A 26,952-nucleotide genomic window follows, 5' to 3' on the forward strand; every position below is an offset into this window, starting at 1 on the left:
CGCTATCAGCTCCGGCCCCGGGACGGACAACGGCGTCAAGGTTGTTGTGCTGACCTCATGTCTTCAACAACCCCTCAGTTTCGAAATGGCCTGATTACTTACCTTGAACCTAGATGTTCAAACTCAGGTACCAACAGGCGCCGGACCTTGCGTTGCTCCAAGTACGTTGCGATCCTTCATAAGTCTGCATCTGATTTATTCTACGTGCGATGTGGACCGCACCGTAACCGTCTGCTGCGTGCACTGGCACTACACAGATGGCATTGCGTCTGAGATGCGTCCACGCAGGCAGTCTAACGCACACGCTCGACCTCGTGGACACGCCCATAACGCTTAGCATGACGCACACCTCAACCGAGACCCGTTCCCAACAGCAGGGTCACTAGTGGTGGATCGGGGCTGTCTGAATCACCGAGCCCCTGTACTGGGACACTTAGAAGCGTGTTGTGCATCTTATGAATCCGGAGCTATCTCCGGTGCGGACCGCTGGCATGAGATACCATGAGCTGGCCGAACCTAAAATGTCATTTTTCAAGCTTAAACTATAAACTCCGTAGGCCAGCCCCCATCTCGATGACCGCTTCAGCATGTTCTCCACCAGTAAAGTATTGTTGTCGCAACTGGCTTTCCACATATCCAGCGGTCACAAACTCAAACTGGCTGTTCTTCGTATGCATGGCTCGACTTGATAACATCCAAACTAGAAGTGTACATCGCTATCACATACGGGCCAGAGGCGGTCCGAATATTAACGCCGTACGAGTCTGCGTCAGCTAGACCCCTGCTGATATGGCCCAACTTACTATGATTGTAGTTCGAGTTCGGCGCGCGCTTCCCCGTGCCGTCGTCTGTCTTGCTTCCAAAATTTACCGCGATACCCCAGACAGGGCGTGGTCGTTGTTTCACCAGAATTGTCAGGAAGCTTTGCTCAAGATGCCTAATTCTGCCAGCGACTTGCGCAATTCCGGCCTCTCCTGTTTCTCAGTGAAGCGACCGATTTTTCTAGTAGATTCTAAGGTTTGTCAACGCAAGTTACAAGTCCCGTGACCGATACCTGTGTCGCAATTCAGAGACATCATATTACACCGTGCGCCACTGGCCCTAGGTACCAACAAGAAACATCACACCAGAATCGCGCGTCGCGAAGTCGATTCCATACCTAGTGCAAACCAATCTCGTGGCTGTCTCGAATTCAGACAAGCCGTGTCGCATCGTAGCGAAGACCGAACAGCAGCCCTTAGAGGAAGTTTATGATGCGTGACTTCCAGTTCAATGTGGGTACGAGAGCAGCCCTTGTCCGATCGTAAATACTGCCGCAGCCCCGAAGTAGGCCTTCACCGCTCTTTGCGGACCTACTCTTGCACCGCACTCACTTGTCGTAAAAGCCATACCCGACCTGGTCTCTCCTCGTATTCAGCAAACTGGCAAGGTCTGTCTTTGCTTCATGGTGGGCTACCTGATTCTCATGTCAAGATGCCTTGAACACACAGGTCTATGGACTTGGATGATGAGGGCTTCGAATAGGACTCCTGCTGCACTGTAGGCGGCGTAGGATCTCACCATTTTCCACACGGTCGGGATTTGGCATATAGGTACTGCGTCCTGCGTCCGATGGACTCACATATGGGAGGCCTAACTCAGCCCTGTGGGTCAATGCAGCAACATCTCAACAACCACCTGACTGTGGATCGTTCTTTCAAGGCGCACGAGGTCAGATTGCCGCTTCCTCGGATTCTGTTCGTCTTGGTTTGGTCAGCAGGGCAGCGCTGCTCAGGGAAACTCCATTCAGAATTGCCCAAACATTGGCCTCTTGATAGCTGCGCCTAGGGTACTCTTTCCGCCCTTGCGCGTCAGATGTCGACCAGAATGATTCTCGCATCATACCCGTGTCGCCTCGACGTGTCCACAGGTGCTCTCAGCTCACCGCATATTCGTTTTAATCACTAGATGTAAGTCCATGTCCATAACTGGCTTAACGTTCTCTGCAGACCATGCAACGTCATGCACCCGCGCCTTCCTCCGCCTGCACGAAATGGTTCGTTGGCGCCCTGACATCCACACACAACCCTCCCTAATCCGTGGATGCGATCTAGCCTGGCACACTGTTAGCCTCAACGACCTGCCCCGGTGCCACGGCCCTAATTCAGCACGAACGCCGCTCTGCAAGTTGCCTGGACCCTGCCGCGAAACCCCCACCTGATGCGAGCATCAAAATAGGAATCCTGCATACTACGGAGCAAAATTCGAGTCCTTAGGTAACAGATCCCGATGCAGCAGTCAAGGATCCAAGATGGATCTGAATACCCGACTGGGCAACTATCCCGGACAGCGCTTATGCGCGTGATGATGGGGTACGGGCTTGCGCCATATGAGCCTACCGAGCCCCACGCATCCGTCATGCGGGAGAACCGAACAGCCTCACAGCCGAGTGTTACACGGCAGTTCGGGGGCTGAGGCATGTCATGAGCGTTCTGTGTACCTGACGCAAGCACATCTGCAGCCCGCGGTACATCACAGGTGTTGAAAACGGCACATGCGTAGCTTGCTCGAGCGATTGTACACAAGCATTATCTGGGCTGTTATCGACAAAGATCAAGGTTCTTCAGATCGTCTGCCTCCGCCCCCGGTAGATCTGAACTCATCCCCAGCCAAAGCACCTAGACTCTAAAACTGTACTCGCTTGACTGGAGAGAGTTTCCAAGCACACCAGACAAGTAGCTTTGCCGATGAGACTCTGCTATGATTAGCCCTACGATACAGGTCAAAACTTGGATATACGTGGCCAATATCTGCAAGGTGACGCAGAGCAAGACCGGCAGTTGCACGGTTGATCTGAACATGAAATTAGCTCCCCAAGGTCAACAGATCGCAAGTGAACGCAATCAAAATTCCTTGTCGCCCCAAGCACATCCTTCTCCATTCTTGGTCGCCGAAAGTATTTCTCCGCTGACGCTGCTCTATGCAGAAGTGGTACTTGGATTCGTCGTAGCGCCATGCTGCCTACTGTTACAGGTGCTTCCACGGACGGGACCCACCCATCCCATTCAGCCCACCCAGTCCACCGGTCCCGTAGTCCCGCAGATAACAGCATAGGCGACACATGACATTGCTTATGCATGTCAGCAGAAGTAGGTAGCAATTTTCGGTTGCCAAAGCAAAGGAGCAATATGCATCGAGACCGCAGGTGGAGTAAAGTCATGTGAGTGGCCACAAGGTAACGTGGAACAGTAGGTAGTGCATGCTACTGGAAAGTACGTCACAGATCAGAACGGACATGAGCCGCCCATAAATTACAGATTCAGTGACAGACCCTCTAGTGCGAGAAGAACCAGGCTCGAGCTGGGTAAGGCTTCCAACAATTCAGCCGTTAAACTCTTCTCTAGTTCTTTCTAGGCAACTGACGAAAACACAATTATAAAGCCTCGAGTCGTGCAACGGGGAAGAAGAAGAAGAAGCATTGGCATCGACGCAACACGTGCGACGCGCGGACGTCACTTGTCAACATCAGGTCATCTTGCATGCAACGACTCTGCCAGAATGTGCTTGATCGGGCAGTGTCACGGAAGTTTGTTCGAAGCAGGCGGTTGCCATTCGTAGCAGGAGGCGCTACGGATGCAATACGATCCTTCCCAATCCCTCTGGTCGTAAAAAACAGGAGGAATCGTACCACGACGGGCGAATCGGAGGGATAACTTTCGATGTGATATCGCGTGCATGTCCACTCATGACGACCATTCGCTCGATGAATGCCATTCCAACTTGTTTCATAGTATTAGGCGGCCACTGACACCGACAAACTGGCTCAGCCGCATATGTCAATTGGACAGCCGTCGCAGAGTCAACGCCTTACTTGACGCCCTGTAACGTGCCAAGGCTGTTGCAGCAAAGGTAACAAACAGGGCAGCACAGTGAAATATGACCAACGGAAGATTTTGCGCCCTTCTCCGTCCTTTGTTGCCTTCATTCAACAGCGGCTAGTGACACGCAGCTGTGGAAATTGTCAGCGTACACGACATCGTTGTGCTGCACACCTGTGGCAGTATATAACGCCACTTAATGTGCACCTCAGTCTGTTTGCGGACATACATTTATGTACCTTCGGTGCGGATTCTCCACTTGGTAATATCCTACTCCACGTTGGCATCATCTCAACGGAATGGCACATGCTGGTAAGCAGGCAGTGCAACATGTGCATCCCGATTCCCGACACCCACCCGGATACGAGAGGAGCGGGCGCATCGCATTCCTTCACAATCCTTCTCGTCTTATTGTACTACAAGGCCGTGTGTAATGCGCCTCACCCCTTTGTAGCAGACGCCTCGTGCAGATGTGGCGACATCCCGTATGTCGCCTATGCACGCGTTGCAGAATAGGAACAAGTGCATCGGTGGCAGCAAGGGAGTGCCCTATCACACCTGATCCAGGCTATCGAAGCGGCATCTCAAGATTAGATCTATGCTGCCACAAACGGTCACCCACGGGCTGGAAGCAAGGAGGCTTGACACAGGTATCTACGTACTAGACGACTCAGGCTGTTATCCGCGCCAGCCGTCTGTGGAAGATTAGATATGAGATAGGCCTGGGGTAGACACACAATCGCCTTTCTCTGTAACGCGGGTGCATTTCCGCGGGCATCTGACCAACGAGCGTGATTCGTGATTGGTGGTATGCACACACGGCAATAGTGTGCAGCCACCGGGTCGTGGAGCGGTAGCGAGCGGACCGTGGCGGTCTAAGGCCAAATCGCTCGAGCCGTCTGTCGGTATCGCGGTACCGACCGGCACACACAGCCACCCTCTCACCTTCAGCAACTGTCGCCAGGTCCGCATGCAAGGTGTCGACAAGCATGAGCGACGCAGACCAGGGCCCTTGCTATGCAGCAGAGTTGATGTGGACACTGTGGACATGGGTGTGGGATGTGCGTTGTGAATGCGGGAAGACGTAAGGATGGTTTCCTTGTTCTCATGAAGGGGGTTGACGACATCCTCGCAGGCACGGGAAGGGACGGCATGCCGTTGTGCAAGTTTACGTCGGTGCGGACGGTGCGTCCCAGCCCGCCTGCGCCGTCATCATCGGTGTGACTTGCTCATGCCTCGTCATGTCAGCCCGATCAACTCAATCTGCTGGCGTTGCTCGACTTGGTTGTAATACGGTTTTAGGTGCACACGAATCATCTGATCAATGCCCCCTTGCGGGATCGGTTCCGGGCAAGCTGCCGGTACCGTCAATCCCACGCGATCGCACGTGGCCAATCTTCCACTCGATGTGGGGGTGATCAGCCTGCCTGCCGGCCGGACCTATCTCGGCAGTTTCATAGGCAAAGGGGCTTTGGACCCTGAAGGGCGTCACAGCGCGATCACATGTATCGTGTGCTTGCAGGAGTGGAGACGATCAGATTAATCTCAAGGATCGACTGGCTCTTCCTTATCCCCCACCAACTCCAAAGCGAGCGCGCAGAGTATTTAAGCGGCGTAGTGTCTCTGGCATGTCACCGCTGAGGCTACCCTCGGTGCGCGTATGGCGGAACACTCGGTAATTCTCGTTTTCGCGCAACATTGTACCAACAACGCCAGCAGACAAGATGACGCACTGTCCCGATGTAAGAACGTCCAGCGCATCAACGTGACCGGTCTCCTGCGTGGACCGCAGCAGTGGATCCTCCTCTTCGGGATCGGCGCCCAGGTCTGACAAGGAGTCGGTCCGGCGTAGGACACCGCGCTCCTCATCGTCGGCGTCCTGCCTTCGGGCCGCGTTTTCACTTGTTGTTGCTGGTGTTGTACTGTCGCTTACAGCGTCTGACGTGGCTGCGTCGACGCTGCTGCCTGACGGGGCCTCGCCAGCGGTTATTTGCACCAGCTGTTTCTTCAGATCGCGGCGCTTAACGTGCGCCGACACCATGATCATCTGTAGGAGCAAAATGCACACATCCAGCCCTCCGAGCTTCCATTTGCTGGTTGGTCCCTGCTGCCCAATGAAATCTATCATCAAGCCGCCGTGCAGGTAGCCTCTTGTATCTTCGCCGGCCATCGGCGCAGGATATAGCATGTGTAGCAGGAAGCTCACGGTGAACAGTCCTGCTACTACCGGCAGGAACGGTCGGGGCTCGTCAGGTGGGCGTTGCATCGTTGGGTCCGAGACAGGCGTGAGCAAGCTGCCATGCGCCAGCGCGCGTACTGCGAACCAGAAGAAGGAGCAGCTGTACAAATTAGCCCCGAAGTCACATGAGAGCGTGAGGGTAAGGCGTACTCGAGGTTGTAGAGAGCGAGCAACTCCATGTACACAATCAGATCCAACTCGCGCAGAAGGTCGCCCAACATGCGGATGCGCTTCCTTTTGGCATCTAATCGTCGTTCTCTGGCGTCTTTCGCGCGCTCACGCTCAACCTCTTCCGGGTCGACATATGCTATGTCGTCGATGTGATCAGGGGAGCCATCATCACGTCGCAATGCAGCTCGAGACGACTCGGCCTCATCGTTCATGGCGCCGCAGGAATTTGTCAACTGTCGATGTATCACTCATGGAGGCGATGCTGGGGTGCGGCAGCGCTTTCTTCGTTGCTGCGCCTTCAGGCTGCTGTCCGTTGTAGGTCAGATCTTGGTGGCATAGCTTTGAGGGACGAGGTACGTGACGCCAAGGCTGCTGGAGCTGAAACGGGCCGATGATGGAAGTGGTGAGATAATCGATGAGCTCCGCAGTGCAGCTCGTAGCAACACCTTGTGACAGCTCTACAACGGATATTCAAGGTTCCGAATAGCTTCAAATCAGAGTCCGGTAATAACACGCCCTCAATTGCGCACTCGTACGAACACACGATCTCGATTGACTGCACGCGACACCTCCGCCACCTCCGCATACAGCCGTCATCATGGCGGGCCCACGCAACACCGCACCGCTACCTTCCTCTTTCGATGAGAATGCGTATGTCCTCCCTGATTGAAATCATGTTGCGAACAGCAACATGTGCATATCATGGTGCATTGTGACTAAAAGCGGCCAGCGACTTTTACAATGAGAATACTCTCGACAAGATGTGGCGCCGCCTCCGCGAAGAGCCCCTCATTCCCCTCGGCTGTGGCCTCACAGTCTGGGCTATTGTCGGTGCGACACGGTCGATGCGCAAAGGCGACCACAAGATGACCAACCTGTACTTCCGCCGCCGTTTATACGCCCAAGGTTTCACCATTGCAGTGCTCGTCGCGGGTAACATGTACTGGCAAAAGGACCGCCTGAAGAGGAAGGACTACGAGAAGCAGGTAGCTGAGAAGGAGAGGATGGATAAGAGGGAGCGATGGCTGAGGGAGCTGGAGGCGCGTGATGAGGAGGAGAAAGACTGGAAGGACAGGATGGCAAAGAGGGCGAGAGGAGCGCAGGAGGAGGTCAAGGGTGTCACACAACAGGTCGCGGATAAAACAAAGGAGCTGAAAGATCAGGTTGTTGGAAAGTGAACCTCTATTGTAGGAGACCAAGCAGACTCCGAGGAAGAAAATGTGCTAGAGAGACTGAGCACGCCTATGACGCGGACTGAAATCTATGCCGGCGTTCTGAGGATATCACGCATGTTTGTTGTACGTATTTGACACTGTAAGAGTACCATTGGATATTGGGCTTAGGCCACCGTAGGGGGATTTCACCACTTTCCGTACAGATCTGGCCCACAATAGCTTGACTGTAGCATATGCTGCAACGTCTATACCATGAAACACTGATCTTGAAGTGCATGCAGCATCCTGGCGAGACCGCCGACTTTCAAGTCAGGATCCTGACATTTTCGCTCAATATCGTACAAATCGAAAGTTGACAGCAAGCACGTAGCGGTCGATCCTACTGACGGGGAGCTTGATTATCTCCCAATGAAGCCTATCGTTGTCGAGGCAATTTCACAACCGGCGCGGTGGCCAGTCCCACCTTCCTGGCTTACACGCAATTGCACGCTGGCAGTCAGTTGCGCGACTGAGCCTGAGTTGAGAAGCGACGAAGAGCCGCAACACCAGCACGAGTCTACTGGATTGGGGTGTTTGAAGAGACCTTCAGCAGGCAATCTGGTCGCATTGGAAAGTCGCAGCTCAATAGCGCTGATTGAGACGCCCATTCTTGACGATGATAGTTGAGCAAGGGCGACGACTCCCTCAGTGATATGTGCCATCCTAGAAGGTGTTCATGGCCTCATGTGTGTCAGGCTTGATCCAACGTTGGGCGCCTTTCTGATTTGGCTCCCAAAGCCTACCTTCCACCTAATCACCGCGATTGTTCTTGTCCTGAAAAGTCACAAAGTCACGATCGTGGAAGCCACACTACTGCGCTAGCACAGCCATTTATAGGCCGCTCAAATACTGGTCTCGAGCCTGCGACTACATGTTCAGCCCAGTGTTGAACCAGTCATGCATTACGCGCAATACACGCATGCGTGCGTTTCAACAGCCACTCACACGTCTGCTATGTAGCCCAGTCTGGGGCAATTGGAAGTACCCACAGGCTGCTGTAGACCAGAGACGGATTTCTAGTACTACTGAGTCGAGTTCTGATGTAGGAGTGAGGGTGCTGGCATCTCCTGCTGTCTTTGTGCTTCGGTGAGTATCAATTCATGCTTGTAGCTTTTTGCCATACATGAAGCGTTGCAAGACGGAATGTGCCTGCCTTGGTCAGAGCAGCTGCGGTGCAATTCTGCTGAGATAACACAAATGGAACAGATACATTCACAGCTCTATGACTACATTACAAAGCGCTCACCACAAGACACGCCTAATCGACCAGCAAGCTCTGCAGTCTCGCTTCTGTAGCAATGACATCCAGTGCTTGCCTGACCTCCAACACTCTCCTGCATTCGCCCAACCAGTCCTTGCTCAGCACCTTGGCCCACCCTTGCAGGCCGTTCATCTCGCGTGCTGCGCCGTCCAGGTCGCCCTCCTCGAGTAGAACCTCGGTGCGCGCAAGCACAGCCTCGACGTCGCCGCCGACTGCTAGCCCGGACTTCTTGAACAAGACCTTGGACATGGCGAGGGAGGCGAGGTGGGATGCGACACCAGCGTCCTCGGGGAGAAGCGCGGCTTTCCTGACCTCGGATGCAACACGGCGGAAGCGATCGATCAGAAGAGCGGAACTGGGGATACCGCGCTGGTAGGCGGTGGGGTTGATGCTGGAGATGGCAGCGCTGACCACTGGGTCGTCAGCAGCAATCTCCTTAAGGGCAGCCAGCTCGGTGACGAAAGGCTTGGGGACGATTTGTGTCTCGAGAGCAGACTTGACGGCCTCGACGGCAACAACGAGGTGCTGAGTCTTCAGGTTGGCGTCGACAACGGAGTTCCACTCAGCTGTGAGCTTCTCAAGCTCGTGAACAGAGTTGGAAAGGTCGTTCAGCTTGCCGAGACGGCCATCGCGCTCAGCCTCGACACGGTCGCGGACGTTCTTGGTGAAGCTCTTCTGGAGGTTGATGCTCTGCTCAAGAAGCTCATTCTTGAGCTTTGCCTCGTAGACCTTGTGGGCGGCCTCGAGCTCAGACTTGACCTTGCTCCTGTAGGTCTGCTGAAGGCGCTCGCGCTCGTTCTCGTACTCCTCTTTCCAGTGGGCCTCCTGCTCTTGCATCTGGTGGTCGAGGCGCCTGACAAGCTCCTTGGCGGCCTCTTCGAACTCAGCGTGGGCAGCCTTGACCTTGTCCTCAGACTCCTTCTGCAGGTTGGCCTTCAGTAGGGAGATGTCGGAGACGACCTTGGAGAGCTCTGACTTGGCCTTATCCAGAGCAGAGTTGTACTTTCCATCGTGTGTCTTGTCGGCGTTGACTACTGTGATGAGGTCGTTGACGATCTTGACGACGTCCTGGACGACAGGCTCGCTCGCAGAGGCTACGTTGAGGTGGTCGATCTGAGAAATGGGGGTCGAGGGGGCGTCGAGGATGACGGTCTTGGGCTCAGCCTTGGAGGTCGCCGCGGCAGGCTTCTCCCTCTGCTCCTGCACCTTCTTCGACTCCTGAACGTTCGAGCCAACGCGGGGCTGCTCGGCCGTCTTGGGCTTGGGGTTGTTCTCGCTGACGGCGCTTATGTGGGGGTCTTCAGCGACACGGGCGGTCAGGCCGCTCTTGCCGGGGATGGTGACCTTGTTCTCGCCCGAGATCTGCTGGTGGAGGCGCGGCTGGTCGGGGCGGGCTGGGAAGCGGCGCTTGAACTCGCGCTCCTCGAAGTAGGCGACGGCATCCTCGCCGAAGGGGACGAACTCGGTGAAGAAGTCGTGGAAGTTGTCCGAGACCAGCGAGTAGTAGACGCCGCCGGCGTAGCTGAGGCCGGACAGGATGGTCAGCCACAGCAAGAAGCGGCGGAACCTGCGCTTCTTGGGCTTCGGGGTGATTGGGTCGGGGGCGACGCTCGCAGTGCCAGGGCCGGTCGGCGGCGTGGTCGCGGGCTGGATGACGGGGGCGGAGCGCGAGGCAGCGAGGGCGGCGTCGTTCACAATGCTCGTCGCGGGCGCGGGCGGGGCGCGAGGGACCTCAGACGGCGGGATGGTCGCCTGCGCGATGGTCGGCGGGCTCGCAGGGTCGGTGGGCTCGACGAGCGGCGCCGGGTTGGGGACGGCCGTCTGGTCCAGCTTTTTGTCGTCGGCGTACCAGCGCTGGGCAGCGCGCCATTGCGGGCGGGCGGCGCGTGCCAATGGCCGGGCTGCAGGGCGGGCCGCAAGAATCGAGGCGCGCAGCATGCTGGTCGGCCTCCGGATGGCGGGATGGAGGGCGATGGGGGCGGCGGAGGTGTTGGGAGCTCGTCACGCATCAGAGCTTGAACTCGAACGTCAACGGGGGCCCGTGCGGGCGTGCTCGCTGGCGGAGTCGGGGGCTGCTCTCCCGCAGCAACACCACGCGAGCGCCGTCGCAGCTTCACATGCTGCGCCTGACACGGCTGCATCCAGCCACGCCCAGCTTCTGCAGTGTGTGCCATTCTGGCCATCTGACTAACACCTGTGCTACGCCTGCCCGCCCTCCATACGCTCCACGTCGTCTCAGGTCTCGGAATGCCGTCCGGATGCGGAGTCAGCAGCTTCGCCCGCCGTGAGCATCGCGGCCCCTACATTCCCAGCTCGAGCCGTTGTCTTCTTATAGTCACCCCATAACCAGTTTCCCTCTTCTCTGCCACCTCTGTCATTCGTCTGACGTCTCGCCACTCGCCTTCAGTGCGACGTCATAACGTGACTCTGTTACTACCCGAATAGGCAGCCACGTTTGTACCCTGGCCACACCTTCCTTCACCCTCACAGTTTGCTGGCTCCAGATGCGCGAACAGCTCGCACCTGCTTCTCCTTTCATGACTTCTTTCTGCAGACACATTTTCTTCGCTGCACAACTCTACCCGTCACCCACGTTTTCCCAAAGTCTTGCTTCCACAATCTTGAACTGGACTTCAAGCATTCCACGCTCGCACATCCAACCTTCTCCAACTTTGTCACCATGGACGACAGTCACCACACCGACGGCCCCGCCTATAAGAAGCTGCGCCGCGACAGTTTCGGTTCCAAGCACGCAAAGTTCTCGACGTCGATGATGCAGTCTCAAATACTCACACCACCAATCACTCCACCTCGTTCACCCCATCCGCCCCGCTCATCCATGCCAACCACGCCGAGCCACAAAACAGCACGTAACGAACGATTGACCTCTAGGGTGCACTTCGACCTGCACATGTCCATCCACCGCAGTACCAGCACCACCATGAACTCCTCCATGAGCGAGTCTGCCCTTTGGACTCTCCCCGGCTTCGACGACGCCGACGACGCGCCACAGACCACTCGTCCCCAAGACGTCACCAAGACGGAGAATCGCTGGTCGCGCCTCCTCCAAAGCGCCGCTTCATCGAACCGCGACCGCCACCGCGCCCGCCTCGAGGGCGATGGCTGGGCCTTCATCGGCGGCCGATATAGTGATGAACTACAGGAGCTGAGTAGCGAGAGCGCAGAGAGCGTCGACGAGGAGTTCGACGTCGTTGTTCTGGCGAGAGAGAGCGTAGGGTGTTGATGCCTCGCCTCCATAATATCTATACGCTTCATATGTGTATATCACTTCGAAGGTTATTCCAGTGCGCTTGCAGAAGACATGATACCCCGCGCAAAAGGAGGGAAGGACTTACGATATAATGAATAGTACAAGTAATCTTGAGTATGTAACAACGAGTGTTCTGTGTTCTTGGATGAGCTGTAGGAACCATGCATTGGTGCATCTATCCATGTTACCCTACACTGCGAAGCCGTATTCCAGGTGAACTGATATATGTGCACTAAATGCCGTCTCTGTGAAGTCTTTCGCTGTAGACAGACGACATTGTGCGCTGGTCGTAGACTTGTGTTGACACGCTCCTCTCCCAAGCAAACCTCAGATCAGATTGAACATCCGTTCCTCCACCCCTCCTTCGCCTAACATCTTGTAGGCCCCCTCGTCCTCCAGTTTCTCCATGTAGCATTCTCCCATGAGATAGTAACAATGTGGTCTATCTTCGACCGGCCGAAGCACGAACGGCGAGGTCCCTCCATGGAAGACCACAACGACATCGCCGGGCCGCATGCACGCGGGACCAAGACCAAACCACGCTTTGCTTGTATGAAATAACTTTCTCTTTATTACACTCAGCAGGACTTTCCCCTTGTAAGCAGCTGCATCACCGTTAGGTTGGTTACTTCTGAAGGCTGCTTGCACCTGTGCAGGGAGGAGAGAGCCTAAGAGCGCTACGATTTGGGAGATGGTCCATTCTTCTTGTTCTGTTTCCGAAAGAGCGTTAAATTTCATCGGGTATAAGCAGGACCCGTGATTCAAGGTCCTTGCGAATGAGAGAAGAGTTGGTAAGATTGGAGCATCCAGCCAAAGCTTCAGTAGTATATCCTGAAGGCGAGAGATTGTCGATTTTCCATGAGGGTCGTCTAGGTGCAGAGCTTCAGTAGTAGTGGTGATTATGTCACACAGTATACCTTTCAGCTGCAGAATCCCTGCGTTGGCTAAGACCAGGTCACACTCAGGTACTGGTCGTTGACTGGCCCACTCACTCTTATATTGGAGGCCGTACATGGGTCTTGGTCCTTGAAATGCCTCCCAATCCGGAGTCCATGATGGAACGTCTTCCATACGAGAATATACGGGCCCGTGATATACATACGATAGCACATGGAGTTTATCGGTGACTGTCTGAACCACACTGTCCCTGTAAACTTCGAACACCGACTTGTTATAATCAACCTCGACTAGGACTTCTCCAAAGAGTCCTAGAAGGCCATAGAATCTGTCTCTCGGGTCTTTGCACGCGAGTGCCGGAGAACTGTACAAGAATGTTGCTGGGCTGATATTGTTTGGCATCCGAAGTCTGAAACTTCCGAACGTGGTGAGCGCATTCACCGCCACCCGCTCAGACTTGGCTGAGTCACTCTCTAAGAATTCGTAAAATCGATATGCTATTCACGTGCAGAATTTTGTCATTTCTTCGCCCTCTAACTCTGCGTTTCTGTATAGCAGGGTCGACTCACAAGGCAGAAGAGCTTCTTGGGTACACCACACACGAGTGTACCACTGACTCGAGAACGCTGCAGACACTATGAGCCACATGAATGACCAGCTCAGGTTGCCCAGAATAGTCTTAACATCTGAGATTGACAATGAATCAGATATACTCCTGTCAAACTCTGGCGTAGAGAACCTTGAAGCAACCAGTCTGACGGAGGCAGCAAGCCCCGACATCACTCTGATATTAGACTTCGTATCCCCCAGCCAGATAATAACTCTTTTGGTTCTGGAGTATATCTCACGCATGAGCTGAACTTGATGGTTTCTTTCCGCTTCATTTGCCTGGTCGATGCATATCGCATCTATCCACAACAGCCTGGGGCGGTAGCGCTCTGACTTGGAGCCAACGACTGGAGAGCTTCCATCATTACTCTTAGACCACGGCTGGTTTTCGGACGTATGGCATTCGGCGTCATGGCCTGCGTTCTCGCTCTTGCATTTAGGTGGGGAGATGCCCAGTCGTATCCTCCGCATCGCCCTTGCTGCATTGATCGTGACATGGTGTATCTGATCATCGCAAAAAATCTCTTCTGTCTGTGTCGTGTCGCCCCACACATAAGACAGTGCTTCGTAATCGGGTAGGTCGTCCAGCGAAGCTTCGACGAGGTGGCATCGAATGGGTGCCCGGTATGTATCCAGCTCGAGACGTACAAGGCGAATAGTGCGGCCTTGGAGCTGGCTAGAATATTGCATTGCGTACGTGATACTGCCAGCGTTGTTTCCTGTGTGCAGCAAATTGATCTTAGGTAGGCAATCGCGCAAGGCTGGACTACTCTAGGTAGAGTTAACTCCGAACGAAGACAAATATAGGGCAGATGCAGTGAAGACGTTGAAGTCAGAGTTTTATGCGGTTCTACAAAGCAACATGTGCAGCTGTGCTGGGTTATCAGATGGAAGGTGTTGATGGCACATGCAAGTACGCCTCCGCACTAGCTGCTTCTGTCATGGGGCACTCCAGGTACGCCTGAAGCACCACGAGGAAAGGACGAGCTCGACGCTCTAAGGCTCTAACAACCCCTTCCTGATCACGGAACTTTCATCCACGAGTACTGGCTCAACATACGCAATCCGATCCCTTGTCTGCTCAAAATGCACACTTCCGTACCGCAACAACTCGCCAAAGGTACCTGGCTCCTGATCTCTACCCTCGTTCTCAGGCCGGTCAAGCAGGATACCGCAAGCATCCGAACTCGTCAGTCCCTTTCCATGCGTAATCTTTTGCATCGTGCTTTGCGTCAGCAACCTCCACACGACCTGGTCTGCCACCTTGTACTCCTCAGACTGCGGGTCTGCGTCGAGTTTCGTGGTAAATACTTTGAACAGATCCTCACCCTTGAACCCTACAATCTGCTCTGCAGCCCAGTCCTCGGGCAAAACATCGAAGAGCAGGACCTTGTTCTTGAAGTACTGGCGCCCGTTGAAACCGTTGGGTTCTTCGAGCCAGGTGAGCCGGATCCAGGCCACACACTGCCCAATGTAACCTAACACGGTCTGCTCGTCGACCTTGAAATCCCAGTTGAAACCGCGCGCGTCGCCTTCCGAGAACTTGAAGTCCTTCATGAATGTGATGAGGGGATTTTGGATCACGCCTGTAAAGTCGGTGCGGTCCTTCCAGAGGTGGACGAAGAGGTCGTGCCTGCCAGTGTTACCCTGTGAGTGAGTCTGATAGGAGGTGAGAAACGTACCAGCGCTTGATAAACGGATCGCCTTTGCGACCTGCCACAAAGTGATTCGCAATGTTCTGCTCGATCATCCATGGCACACAGATGGTGTACGGCGAAGCCTCGTCCGCGAGTTGATTCCAGCACACGCGGTCTAGGTCGCGGAACATCATGTTTCCAACGTCCATCCACACACCGCCGTACGCATGCAGTGCCGCACCACGAAGAAAGTCGGCGCTGTGCGGTCCGACGTATGGACCTACCATTGTGCCTTCCACAAACGCTTTGGGCAAGACGGCACGGTTGATCCAAGTCAAAGCGTGGTTTGGCGAGTCGGGAACGGTGTCGAGAACGCGGATGGTCCAGGACGAGTCGTGCAGACGGACCCAGTTGATGATGTTACGTTGGCACCATGAGGGCATAGCTAAGATGCCAGAGTGCCAGTAGGTCCATATGTTCTTTTCTGAAGTGACGGGTTGGTGGGAGGTCAGAGCATTGAGGATCTCGGCGTCAGTCCTTAGGTCCTTGGACTCCACATAGCGAAGCTGAGACGTATACTTGGATGGAATCTGGAATTTTGTCGAGCTCATGGTGGTATATGGTTTTCAAGGTCGTTCTGAGGATGTTGGATCTAGTGTACGGACGATGCAAGGTCTGGAAGACACATATTGAGCTCTTTGCTGGTATATCACGACATACACAAGACGTATAGCCGATACGATATCTGACGTTGGACTAGCCTTAAGTGAACGTGATATGCTAACGGACGGTCTTAGTGGATGATATGTAAGACCTAGTGCGTGTCGGCGCCTTGGTGTCAGGCCGCCTGTCAGACCCAAGGTTTCCCATCTTGAGCAGTTTGCTGCGAGAAGGCTCGAATAACAACGTGAATCAAACAGTATAACCATAAAAGAGAGAGAGGAGAGGTAGTTCGAGTCTTGGAAGGGTGGTACTGCAGGTTGCAAGTTCCACCTACAAATGGGCATGAGGGTGGTAAGGATGTTGTGACGCAAAATGAGACATGGACCAACGCCGCTTGAACCGTTACTTTGCTAACGTCCTGCCTGGACTCATGGTAAACCGGACCGTAGATACCCCGGTACGCCTGCCCCTCGGTGCCCACCCAGCGGATATAATCCCTTTGCTGAAATTTCGTAAAGTGTCGTAAAAAATTCAAAACAAATGGCGAGGAAAACAAGTTCGTAACATTCTTGTGCAAGATCGCTAAGAGCGATCCATCGCTGCGACTCGATGATGCTCAATGATCATTAGCAGGCGGAGATCTGGGGGCGTTAGATATGATCGTGGTGGAAGTCGATAAGAAACTTACTCGTCTTCTCCGCCCGCGACTGCCGCCTTCTGGACGCTGTGCAAGCACGTCGCGCAACTGCGGGTCGTCCTTGTCCTTATCGACATGATGCACACGGACGTGTCTAAAAATCACCAATCAGCAAATGTTGATTTCCAGCGGCCTTGAACAGCATACCTTTGCAGATTATCAGGTCTCGGGTACTTGTGCTCTCGATCGGGACAAAATGGACACACATAGCCCGGCGACTGATGTACAAGACCATGTCTGATCATCTCGTTTTTGCGCTTGAAGCCCTTTCCACCCTCGCTTCGAGGGCACCCTTTGACTGGACAGAAATGTGGTCGTGTCTGGGAGTGGACATTGGCGTGCGAGCTGGTCAATGAATCAGCGAAATGTTCTAGTGATCTCGTGGGCGATGACCTACTTGAGAAGATACTGTGTCTGGAAAGCAGCAGCTGTGCACCCTGGTTCTTCACATTTGTAGATGCCCGAAATATTTTGTGGCACGTTTGTAAGGCCAGATCCAATAGGAGGCGGCAAAAGTCGCGATGTCAACGCGCCATCTATGCTGAGCACGCGTTGCCGACCGCCCTCAATTGGCGTATGCAGCATTTCCGCAGCATGCCCGACCGGGCCGTTATAACTCTCGACTGAGATGGAGGCTGAACGAGGGAATACTCCGTCGGCTATTTGTGATGGTCTTCTTGCCCCTCCAGGCCCAAAAAGGGTGAGATGCTCTTTTGACCGGAGGAAGACATCTCCCGCACGATCACTCCCAGCACTGACTGGCGACGAAGCGTTGAACGGCGGAAGTGGTGAGGCTGGTGAGTGGTGTGAGCTGATGGATAGTGAGCGGATGATGGCGGATGGCGATTGCCCTGAAGAGGATATTGATTGTCGATGCGCGAATATGCTGGACGCGTCCGAGTCGTTGGTCGCAGAGCGGACAAGGTCGTCAAATTGTGCGATCGATGGTAGGTTCTGGTTTGGCGAGGCTGCTGACTCCGGTGACCCTGCTGATGGCGGCGGCTGGAGGGTTTGAATGGATGGCAGCTTTTCACCAGGCAGTGCCCTCGACGGAGACAGCCTGAGACCACGGAGATGTGGCGATATTGCTGATGAGTCTGCAAGTCGATCGCCATTTGTGAAAGTGTGGGGTGAGGTATGAGCCTGCGCTGAGCCGTTCACGGACCCGTTGGTACTTGTGTTGGATGTCACGCTTTGCAAGACTGATCCAGTCGATGATACGTGCGATGCATGCGATTCTCGTCTTTCTGCGGACATTGCGTCAGGGTCAAAGTTTACATTCGCATCCGCCAACGAATCGGACCGAACATTGATAGCGGGTGCGCCCATTTCTTTCGTTGTTGTGACGGCCATCCGGTCACTCGGGGGGTCTGGCATCTCTTCGTCGGATGACTCGGTCTCAGAGCCGGAGTTGAGGGCTTCCTGTCCAACTGCGTGTGCAATATCAGGTCGGTTTGGGTCCATCTCCCGAATAAGCACCCAATCACCTTGCGTAGGCCGATGCTTTCGAAGTTTAGATTTTTTGCGATTTCGGGAGGTAGGGGAACTGACGAAAATCTGGGTGACAATAGGCGGTGGCTCTTCTTCCGGTTTGGGGTTGACAATGATTGCTTCGAGTCCGGGCGACCGTGAACCTAGGGCGTCTTCCTCCGTGTAGTAGTCTTCAGGCATTGGCAGGTGCGGGCGAACTTGGGGTTGGCAGGGTCTAGGCGCAATTACAGGAAACCAAGGGCTATGTGCTGTTTGGGAGAAGGCGGTGTCTACCCCAAGCAGACCTCCTCGAAGGCCCCTAGGAACAAACCGGGGCCGCGGCGGAGCGACGAAACGTGAGGGAGAGAGCAGTGATTGATGTGGTTCTGAACGTCGGTCAGCATGACCGAGAGTCGCATCCTCTGGTGAACAAAGGCCACAGTCTCAGACGGCGAAAAGCGCAAAGGGGTTCGGAGAAACCCCGCGGTGGTTAAGAGAAGAAAATGACGGATGGAGGCTCAAAATGCCGACAGAAGCGTGCAGGGCTGCCGCTCGTGACGGTCGCGGGTCATGCAACCTGGGCGACAAGGATGTGGGCAGACGAAGGGTTGCAACGCCGCGTGTGTTGAGGCGGCTCCAAAAAAGAGCGGAGAAAATGACAACATAAGATTTGGGCTGTGGAGAAAGTGCGTGGAGAAACTTGGAAGTGGGCTCAGAGCCGCGGACAAGAGGCGGCTCTGCGCGGTGGAAACGTACCCGAGTGCCAGTGCGACGACTACTTTTCAGCCTCAAGGCGGTGGAGAAAACGCGCCGATCAACCCTCATTCACGCGCGGGCATGCAGCGACGTTGGTGTTTCGTTTGATCGTGGGTCGCGAGGCTGTGTGCTACTTGAAGAGTGGGCGCTGTTTACCCTCTGAGCGTTTGAGACGAAAGGAGCTTCCCGGACTGGCGCGGTGAGAGGCTGATGCGGGGATCTGGTCGCGCGTGGTCTTCGCCCAAGGTTGTTCCGGAGGCGGCAAGCCAGTACGTAAAATTGCGAGGTTGCGGAGGCACTCAGTGGGGAGAGTAAGAGTGAGAGTAACGTGCCGTCGCCATTTTCGACGACTGGAAGAACGGAATTCCTCTACACGAGCTCCGCGTCCGCTTCCTGGGGGCGCAGCCTGACAGGCTGCGGCTGACAATCCAATTATGAGGCTCAGTTTCCCCTCTCCAAAGACCAGACCTGGAGCGCAGGGTGCGTCCCAAGGCTAGACCACGTTGGTCCACCCCCGCCCAAGTCCCCAGAAGAGCCTAACAACCGTCCATGTGGGGAATCGTGGGAAAATAATCGGGGCCACGAGCTTTTCTCGGTACCCTCGTGAACACAGCGGAGATGACCTCGGCCTGCAACGTGCATCATGTTGGGTAACATTCTAGAGGATGAATTTTCAGCCACTGACCGACTGTTCGAGCGTTTGCAGTAATTTATCCGCCGGTGACTGGCGGTGATCATGCTGTAGTTTAATGCTGTCGCCCCGGGACATGTTTGTACCGGACGGCCGGGGCGCACGGCAGGCACATCCCTTGAAAAACGATGTGGAATCCTCATGCAATATCTCATAAAACATGTCAGTGTCGCCTTCTGAATATGCTTGATATTGTTACTGTCGACTCTCGCCAGTACGGAACAGTAATACCTTCGCACGCATATCGTCCCGTCCCCTTGTCCACGCCAGCTACGATCTGTTAAAAGGCCTCCACTGTGTATGCTTACGTCTATCGCTACTCAGAAGATGCTTCAAACTGCGATGCACAAGACCTCCACGCTCGCTAGCGCGCGCCATCTGTATGCCACCACTGAAAGGACGACGAAACCGTCGTTTTGGACAAACCAACGCCAATAAGCAGGAAACATGGAGCTAGAGCAATGTTGCATCAGGACAGGTATTCCACATTACGGATCGGCCAATGTCATCCCATAACTCGCGTCGTTATCAGCCACATACTCATTATGTTCACGCCTGCTTGCTACCGAAGCCAGGGATGCCACGGAACGCTTGCCCTGCTGGTAGTCTCGGACGACCAAAGTTCTCGTCGAGGTCAAGGATAACCTTTAGCGCGTTACGACTTCGTAGGTAGGGAAGGGGAGCTGTGGCCTCCTCAAGACCGACCGAGGGCTCGAGACTAGCGTCTGCTCCAGATCCAGGCATGGGCAGAGCTGTAGACATGTCAGTGACAAGACAAACGATAACAAACACGCAAACACATACATCGTTGCAAGACCTCGTAACCAGCCAGAGTGAAACCGAACTGAGGCGATGATCGCATGATACGTGCCGGTCCACCCTTGAAGAAGGCCTTGAAGCCTTCCTGCTGCCAGATCATCTTTGCGCAATGACGGAGGCCATTGTATGTAGCCTCGCCCTTTCGTGCTTCGACTTGCAGACGGGTCTTGATAACATCGCATGGTGTGGTGAGGTATGCCGCAGGCATACCGGCGATGGCACCGGCAGTCAACATCTGGAGCACACCCAGTCTCTTCTGTGGGCTCTCACCGAAGAAGTCCTTCTTCAGATGGCTGTATGATGGGAAATAGATGGCAGAGAAGGGGACTTCTTCATGTCAGTAATGCGTGTGTGTGGGGACGCGCCTACTAACCGTCACGGAGAAGACAAGCAGTTGCTCCCTTGTATAGACCAACGAGACCCAAGTTCTTGATGATCCACATGGCTGATCGCCTGGGTACACCATCAACGTTCTTTGCAAGTTCACCCTGAATTTGCAGGCGGATCTTGACAATCTCTAAAGGGTTGGTAAAGACCTAGCCATCTCGTTAGCGCAAGATCTCTAATGCTTCGTTCTGCATTAGACATACCACTTGACATCCACCAGCCATACCACCAGCCAAAATCTCGGCAGGCAACTTGATGTTGCCAGTGTCTTTGTCTGTAAGCTTTCCTCGCACCAGGTCGTTGACAGTCAGCTTGATAGCCTTCTCGGGAGCTACACCAACAAGCTGTGGCAATACACCAGAGTACAGGCCCCTGAAACCCTCATTCTTGATGACTTTCTGGGCGCAGTCAAGCGAGTTCTTGTATAGGACATTTCCGACGCCTGTGCTTCTCTGATTCTGCATTCGTGTCTTGACCAGATCGATGGGGTAAACCATGAAGGCTCCGAATGCACCAGCCAATGATCCAAGCGCAAAATGGTGGACGGACTCGAGAACGTCGTGCCAGATAGATTTGGTGGTGGCAAAGACCTTCTGGCCGGCATCGCCGATTGCAGTAGCTCCAAGGTCGGTGATGGTGTGCCACGAGGGATCAAGTACGCGGGAAAAGTCCTTCAGACTGAGCCTTCCCGATGGGTCATCGAGTCCAGCGAAGTGGAAAAGAATGTCTGCCTCCATGGGGGTGTATAGGTTAAACCTGCTTATCCGCGCGGCCTCGTTCAAGAAGTCTGTGCGAGTGATTTTGCCGTCGCTGCTCTTCTGAGTAGCGTTGCGAACGATCAACTCGACCATGTCCATTTGCTGGATCATGTTCTGGAAAGCGCGGACGTTTGCATAGGAGATCTTGCTTCCTACAGAAATGTTGCAGAGGGTTGTAAGATTCTCGAGGAGGTAGTCGGAGAGCTTGTGACTAGCAGTCTCCCGAATAATGCGCTGGAAGTGCGAGGGCTCGATATACCCGTCCTTGTTGGCATCGAAGTGCAAAAAGGCTTGTCTGACACGCTCGCCCTGCAGTCCCCGCAGCATCTGCGCAAACTGGGGGTATGTCATGGCATGCCTGTGCTTCTTGGAGCCAATGTACAGAGTTGCCCATTCCGCCTCCCAGTTGAAGGGCAGGCTGTCCTCTGTCTTGTGTGCCTTCCATGTGTCGTAAAATTCGTCGAAATTGATGTAGCCAGTACCCTTCTTGTCGAAGAAGCGGAAGATGACTTCGTACTCGGCGTCTGGTTTCGCAAGCAAGTTTTGGAAAACACCCCAATCGTGGATGCTGACCTTGCCCTTTCTTTCGCGGTCAGCAACCTGGAACAGGATGCCGTACTGGTAGCGCTTGATCTTGTGCTGGTGGCAGACGCGCCGTTAGCTTCGCCCTGTCTTCGACCGTGACGCATTGCAGGCGCAATTGCTTACGTAGTCCTCGCTCTCAGGCGCAACAGCTTCGATGAAAGATTCCTCGTTGAGAAAGAATTCACCGGTTGCTTCGTCCTTTTGGGCGTGCTTCATGAACGCAGCGCGTGTGAGCTGGGACAGCTGTGGCTCCTCGCTCGTGCCCAGCAACGCCTCGCGCACTTCCTCTTTGAGGGCGGCCATGGCGAGTGACGGGAGAGCTGCACCGCGTTAAGAGCGTGCAATTGGCTTCGATGGGAGTCGTCGACAAAGGTGTAGGAATAACAGGTAGAAAGAGGGCGGAGGAAGTGAATCGGCTAACACGCCGTCTTGGATGGAGCTCTCAGCGAGCTAGGGATTTTATTTGAGCTCGGCCGATGGCGGAAACGTGGGGAAAGCGCGGCGGAAGAAGAGCGACACCGGGCGATTTGCTGTCAATTTGACACCACTTGACGAGAGCTGTTTTGAAGTCTCCGTACTCATGAAATTGCTTTTGCAATGCAGCTGCTAGCAAAAGAGTCACACAGAGTCTGTTGTCGTCCAGCGCCAACACGGCGACACACGGTGACTTGACCGCCTCGACTCTGACCACTATCGAATGATCGGAAAGGGACCCGGTCGCAGCATATTGCCTGCTATAACGACTGTGCGTGTTCAACTTTAGAACCTGGAGTATAAACTCGGTCCGATGCTTCTACTGCTTATGTCCATGAGGCTCTGTGAAGAACGGACCAAAGAAGGTTTCCAGTAGCGCCATCTGCCCGGGAACAGGGACTGTTTTACTGGTACCTGATGTGCACCCGACACCTGTCACTGTCGCATGACGATCTCAACATTCTGACAGTACGCGACGAAAATCACGGCAAAACGGAAGTCGTCATGTGGGTTCATGACACACCGACTGTGGGGCTTGCATTGCGAACTCGCGGGCGCGATCGGAGCAGGACGGCTAGCGCAATGGTAATAATTACCCGAAGGGGACGCGCAATGCAGTTGCTAAGAAAGGATACATGAATACATTTCAAGGCGTGTCTATGTCGACTCTTGCCAGTCTAAATGGTAGTGAGATGCAGTATGATACAACGCGGTGTATTCGAGTGTAAAATCAGACAACCAGCCTGCCAGGTTCAGCCTCCAAAACAGCCTTCACACGCTCCAAAAAAACGCGCCCTCGCTTCTCGTCGCCCTTGGGCACGCTGACGCTGAACACATTCAGGGGTCCAATGGTATTCTCCGCCCCAACGACTGGCTTCACACGACGAGTTGTTGGCTGCTTGCTTGTGAGGAAGTCGAAGACATCGGGCTTCTTGACGCTTGACGGTCGCGTGCTTACGGCTGTGGGAGGCAGCGAAACCATCTGAGGAACAAAATTACCACGCGAGAAAGCCCTTCCTGAGACCTTGTCAAGACCAAGGACAGCGTTGAACAGCTCGTCCGCGGTAGGCTTGGCGGTCTTTGACCTGGGCAGGTCCTCGTTTGCAAGCTCCGCGGCGCGGGCGATGAAAGTAGTCAGAGGCAGGAACACGCCAATAGAGTCCTTGACGCGCTTCTGGCACTGAGTGACAGCTGTGAGGGAGATGGGAAGGGCGATCTCAACAGGAAGGTCTTGCACGACCTTGGGTGTTTCAGTCGCTGCTGCGGGCTTCTTTGCGGGCGCCTCCTTCTTGGGCATGACCTTGATGTTTGACAGGTCAAGATGAGAGCGCTGTTTAAAGATCTCTGCCAGCTCTGAGGGATACGATTCCTGAATCTTGCCAACGTACGCCAACACGTCACCCTTCAGCAGCCTTCCACCAGGTCCAGTTGCTGGGATCTTGTCCGCATCTGCCTTAGATAGCCCATTTATCTTCAACTGATGCTCAACTGAAGGGTAGAGAGGGTACGTTTGCTTGGTGGCCTTGCCGCTGGAGACCTTGCCAGACTTCTGAGGCGGTGTTGACGTTCGCTCTTCTTTGGGAACTGGCTTAGACTCTTCTTTAGGCTGCTTCGGGGCAGTCTCTGCCTTCTTGGGGGCGGCGTTCTCTTGAGGGATCTCGAGCGAACTGAGGTCGTCACCAGGCTCCGCGGTCACAGCAATCCTACGGCCAACCTGAACCGCCTTGGAGTTGTCGCCCAAGATGATCTTCGCGAGAATACCGTCGTCCTGTGCTTCAACGTCCATTTGAGCCTTATCCGTTTCGATTTCGAGTAGGACATCGCCGGCGGAGAACGAGTCACCTGGGTTTATCAGCACTCGTGTCGCTACAGTCATGTGTGCTCGAAATCTTCTAGGTCGTGTCTCCGTTATATTGCAGTCCGTTCTATGCTGCCGTGCCCGTCTCTTGAGATGTGGTCTGGGTCGGTCCTACCTTCCTTGATCTTCCAGTTCGCGATGTTGCCCTCGGTCATCGTCGGAGAAAGCGCGGGCATGTTGAAGTTCTGAGCAGCCAGCGAGGGCTGACCAGCGTGCAGTGCTTTGCCAGAGTTGTCAGCGCCATTTCATGTCCGGTCGGCGAAATGCTCACCTCGCCTCGCGCCATGGTTGCGCAGCTGCTGCGACGCAGCGCGTGCCGACACCCTACATGCCGCGGCAAGAGAAGCCATGGGAGACCAATTGGCAAGGGGGGGCGGAATCGGCGGCTGAGGTTGGCGGGGTGTGAGGGAGTGGGCCGTCGAGATGTTGAATGTTGGGAGCTCGCAAGCTTCGGTGGTGAGCACGGACGTTGACATTTCTGGGATCGGACTATCGACGAGCAAGCCTCCACCGATCGTCCGCAGCACCATTGCCCTGCATGTGAGCTGCTTCAAGCCTCACAAGTCTTGTTTGCTAATTAGCTGCGCAGCATGGCCGCTTCTTCATGGGGCTTCGCTGCCTTCAAGCAGCAATCGTCGTTCCGCCTGTCCTCGTCCCTCCGCGCCGCTCTCTTTGGCCCTCGAGAGCAACTTCTCCGGCCAAATGCCACCCACAATTCGCGAGGCTTTTCCTCATCGACACTGCGCGGTTACCAGTATCCAAAGTCGCCGCTGAGTAGACCATCTACATTCGTCAGCAACGACCCGGTCTTGCGACAGGTAGTGCAGACACGGCAACCTGTTGTTTTATATGAAGCGCCAAAGAGCAAGTGGTACTACTGGAAAGTTTATGGGCTCGCGGCGATGTGGATGGGCACAGGAGCATACTCCATCAAGTTTCAGGAAGACGTGAAGGATATACCAGATCTGCCCTTCTTCGTCCGGCCGACGTACGTGGTGGTTGGATTGAGTTTCATCGCCATCGGCTGCTACGTTTGCAGTGCACCCACAAACCGTATGCGCTCGCTGGAAGTAGTACCTAGCATGCTGGGTGGCCCGTTGCAGTTGCGCATGGCAGTCAGACCATCGCCATGGGCAAAAGAGCGCATTATCTACTCAAGTCTAGGAAACGTAACAATAAGTGAAAAGTGCCAGCCTATGGTTTTGGAACTGCAGGAGGCTGAGCGGGCAAGGCGACAGAGTGTGTGGCAGGATCTAGGCCACATGAACATAGTCTCAAGAGCATGGGAAGGTTCTGCACGTTGGGTACACCAAAAGTGGACAAACTTCTTTCTGAAATTCAAGTTTGCCGTGCTGCGATTTGGTATTGCGAAAGTTGAGGTGCAGGGAGAGAAGTGGAAGATCGACTGCTCAGGATACCTGCTAGAGGACGGGAAAGGTATGTCATTTCGCATCGTACGAGGAGTGAAGACTGAGACTGACCTGACTTAGCTGTCGACCGTATCCTACCCGAAGAATAGGGTTTTAACGAAACACGTTGACGCTTCCTTCATGGACTTTGCTACCGCAGCAGGCTGCAGTGCCATATACTGTATAATCAAAATGTACAAAGCAACTGTAGAATATACTGAGAGATAGACACTCAGAGTAAGGCTTCTATTAGCTCGGCCGTGTCGCGTATGAATTGATGACGACCCTTGCGATCTCTCTGTGAGATGCCAAGATATCCTAATCGTTCTGTAATACTTGTATCTCGCCAGACCACAAACAGATTGAGGTGTCCAACAAATACAGCGTTATGTAAATACTACTACATATCAAGTGCGATGTCAAAGTCGTGGTCATAATTCGTCGCCACAGTGCGTTGTTGGTGTGGGCTGGGCACCCGCCTCAAGGACGCATTCAACACCAAAGCCCCGCTTAGTCAGATACACAAAAAGGTCCACACCACATACAAAATCCATGAGATGCAAATTCACCAGACCAAAGGATTTTGACGTTTTGGGATATGTTTTCAAGAATGGTGTTTGCCGTCGCCCATTGGCCACCGCGGCGTTTGCGGGTTACGACAAAGTTGAAAGCGGCCACATAGCATGGACACCGTCTAGATGGTATTCACTGTGAACGACAGATCCGAGGCAGACGGTGTCAGTAGGATTGTTCCCAAGCTTCGCCCTTGTGTGCGCTGTTCATCTGATGGGAACCCACGTGGCGCACGTGCATCGCTCGACCTGGCTTCCCCACAATCAACCATGACATGAACTTGTCAAACGCAGTTAAGCTTTTTGAGCCGCACCTGTTCCTGCAGCTGATCGCCGGCAGCGATGAGAAGTACGACAAGAAAGAGAGCTCCAACAAGTGCCTTCGGAGTGCCAGGAGACTCCCGAAAATTTCAGGAAAGTTGTCGCCGACTATGTATACAGCTGTCTGTAATTTTCAAATGCTTCTGAGGGTGCAGACAACTCGAGTTCTTGAGCATGTCGCTGTGGTCGTGTATTGAAGTTGTGATGGCTTTCCCTGGCTCTGAACGTGTCAGGTTGCATATCATTCGCCGAGCTTTTGGCGCTTGGACAAGATTCGCTCAGACAAGAACAACAACAGGACCTTCCCCTCACCCAGAGTCATCTGTAATCTTTCCT

General features: G+C 54.3%; 12 protein-coding genes across 12 annotated transcripts; 3 read left to right on the plus strand and 9 right to left on the minus strand.

The window, feature by feature from the left end:
• Window positions 1–2,642: 2,642 nt before the first annotated feature.
• Window positions 2,643–3,358, minus strand: C7974DRAFT_229431 (uncharacterized protein). Its single transcript, XM_046137340.1, has one exon. It carries the CDS (start codon window positions 3,197–3,199, stop codon window positions 2,762–2,764), a length of 438 nt encoding a protein of 145 aa, XP_045994724.1. The 5' UTR covers window positions 3,200–3,358; the 3' UTR covers window positions 2,643–2,761.
• Window positions 3,359–3,964: 606 nt separating this feature from the next.
• On the minus strand, window positions 3,965–4,829 carry C7974DRAFT_378338 (uncharacterized protein; the record flags this gene model as incomplete). Its single annotated transcript, XM_046140404.1, has 4 exons — window positions 3,965–3,988; window positions 4,097–4,273; window positions 4,520–4,552; window positions 4,641–4,829. 4 exons carry the CDS (start codon window positions 4,827–4,829, stop codon window positions 3,965–3,967), a joined length of 423 nt encoding a protein of 140 aa, XP_045994725.1.
• Window positions 4,830–5,412: 583 nt separating this feature from the next.
• Window positions 5,413–6,922, minus strand: C7974DRAFT_229426 (uncharacterized protein). The gene is made up of 2 exons (XM_046137339.1): window positions 6,247–6,922; window positions 5,413–6,196 (listed from the first exon to the last, which is right to left on the minus strand). The coding sequence occupies exons 1-2, from the start codon at window positions 6,477–6,479 to the stop codon at window positions 5,425–5,427; spliced, it is 1,005 nt and encodes a 334-aa protein (XP_045994726.1). The 5' UTR covers window positions 6,480–6,922; the 3' UTR covers window positions 5,413–5,424.
• On the plus strand, window positions 6,765–7,643 carry C7974DRAFT_229418 (mitochondrial hypoxia responsive domain-containing protein). Its single transcript, XM_046137338.1, has 2 exons — window positions 6,765–6,918; window positions 6,998–7,643. The coding sequence occupies exons 1-2, from the start codon at window positions 6,866–6,868 to the stop codon at window positions 7,443–7,445; spliced, it is 501 nt and encodes a 166-aa protein (XP_045994727.1). The 5' UTR covers window positions 6,765–6,865; the 3' UTR covers window positions 7,446–7,643.
• Window positions 7,644–8,675: 1,032 nt separating this feature from the next.
• C7974DRAFT_399309 (mitochondrial inner membrane protein Mitofilin) lies at window positions 8,676–10,725 on the minus strand. The gene has a single exon (XM_046142399.1). It carries the CDS (start codon window positions 10,678–10,680, stop codon window positions 8,740–8,742), a length of 1,941 nt encoding a protein of 646 aa, XP_045994728.1. The 5' UTR covers window positions 10,681–10,725; the 3' UTR covers window positions 8,676–8,739.
• Window positions 10,726–11,581: 856 nt separating this feature from the next.
• Window positions 11,582–11,986, plus strand: C7974DRAFT_378342 (uncharacterized protein; the record flags this gene model as incomplete). Its single annotated transcript, XM_046140405.1, has 1 exon — window positions 11,582–11,986. One exon carries the CDS (start codon window positions 11,582–11,584, stop codon window positions 11,984–11,986), a length of 405 nt encoding a protein of 134 aa, XP_045994729.1.
• A 177-nt stretch (window positions 11,987–12,163) lies between these two features.
• On the minus strand, window positions 12,164–13,429 carry C7974DRAFT_229485 (uncharacterized protein). The gene has a single exon (XM_046137341.1). The coding sequence runs from the start codon at window positions 13,310–13,312 to the stop codon at window positions 12,341–12,343; it is 972 nt and encodes a 323-aa protein (XP_045994730.1). The 5' UTR covers window positions 13,313–13,429; the 3' UTR covers window positions 12,164–12,340.
• An 865-nt stretch (window positions 13,430–14,294) lies between these two features.
• Window positions 14,295–16,155, minus strand: C7974DRAFT_229511 (uncharacterized protein). The gene is made up of 2 exons (XM_046137342.1): window positions 15,202–16,155; window positions 14,295–15,152 (listed from the first exon to the last, which is right to left on the minus strand). Exons 1-2 carry the CDS (start codon window positions 15,765–15,767, stop codon window positions 14,516–14,518), a joined length of 1,203 nt encoding a protein of 400 aa, XP_045994731.1. The 5' UTR covers window positions 15,768–16,155; the 3' UTR covers window positions 14,295–14,515.
• Window positions 16,156–16,445: 290 nt separating this feature from the next.
• On the minus strand, window positions 16,446–18,187 carry C7974DRAFT_435671 (uncharacterized protein; the record flags this gene model as incomplete). The annotated part of the gene is made up of 4 exons (XM_046145077.1): window positions 16,446–16,460; window positions 16,508–16,610; window positions 16,664–16,861; window positions 16,914–18,187. 4 exons carry the CDS (start codon window positions 18,185–18,187, stop codon window positions 16,446–16,448), a joined length of 1,590 nt encoding a protein of 529 aa, XP_045994732.1.
• A 1,598-nt stretch (window positions 18,188–19,785) lies between these two features.
• C7974DRAFT_229537 (mitochondrial carrier domain-containing protein) lies at window positions 19,786–22,759 on the minus strand. Its single transcript, XM_046137343.1, has 5 exons — window positions 22,106–22,759; window positions 20,843–22,036; window positions 20,626–20,788; window positions 20,238–20,579; window positions 19,786–20,185 (listed from the first exon to the last, which is right to left on the minus strand). The coding sequence occupies exons 1-5, from the start codon at window positions 22,283–22,285 to the stop codon at window positions 19,983–19,985; spliced, it is 2,082 nt and encodes a 693-aa protein (XP_045994733.1). The 5' UTR covers window positions 22,286–22,759; the 3' UTR covers window positions 19,786–19,982.
• Window positions 22,760–22,984: 225 nt separating this feature from the next.
• C7974DRAFT_399318 (uncharacterized protein) lies at window positions 22,985–24,738 on the minus strand. The gene is made up of 3 exons (XM_046142400.1): window positions 24,586–24,738; window positions 24,430–24,534; window positions 22,985–24,298 (listed from the first exon to the last, which is right to left on the minus strand). Exons 1-3 carry the CDS (start codon window positions 24,662–24,664, stop codon window positions 23,187–23,189), a joined length of 1,296 nt encoding a protein of 431 aa, XP_045994734.1. The 5' UTR covers window positions 24,665–24,738; the 3' UTR covers window positions 22,985–23,186.
• Window positions 24,739–24,830: 92 nt separating this feature from the next.
• Window positions 24,831–26,227, plus strand: C7974DRAFT_340471 (uncharacterized protein). Its single transcript, XM_046139254.1, has 2 exons — window positions 24,831–25,751; window positions 25,805–26,227. Exons 1-2 carry the CDS (start codon window positions 24,905–24,907, stop codon window positions 25,831–25,833), a joined length of 876 nt encoding a protein of 291 aa, XP_045994735.1. The 5' UTR covers window positions 24,831–24,904; the 3' UTR covers window positions 25,834–26,227.
• Window positions 26,228–26,952: the final 725 nt, after the last annotated feature.

Source organism: Boeremia exigua (genome assembly GCF_020726555.1).
Source record: "Boeremia exigua strain MPI-SDFR-AT-0100 chromosome Unknown C7974scaffold_9, whole genome shotgun sequence".
NCBI classification, from domain to species: domain Eukaryota; kingdom Fungi; phylum Ascomycota; class Dothideomycetes; order Pleosporales; family Didymellaceae; genus Boeremia; species Boeremia exigua.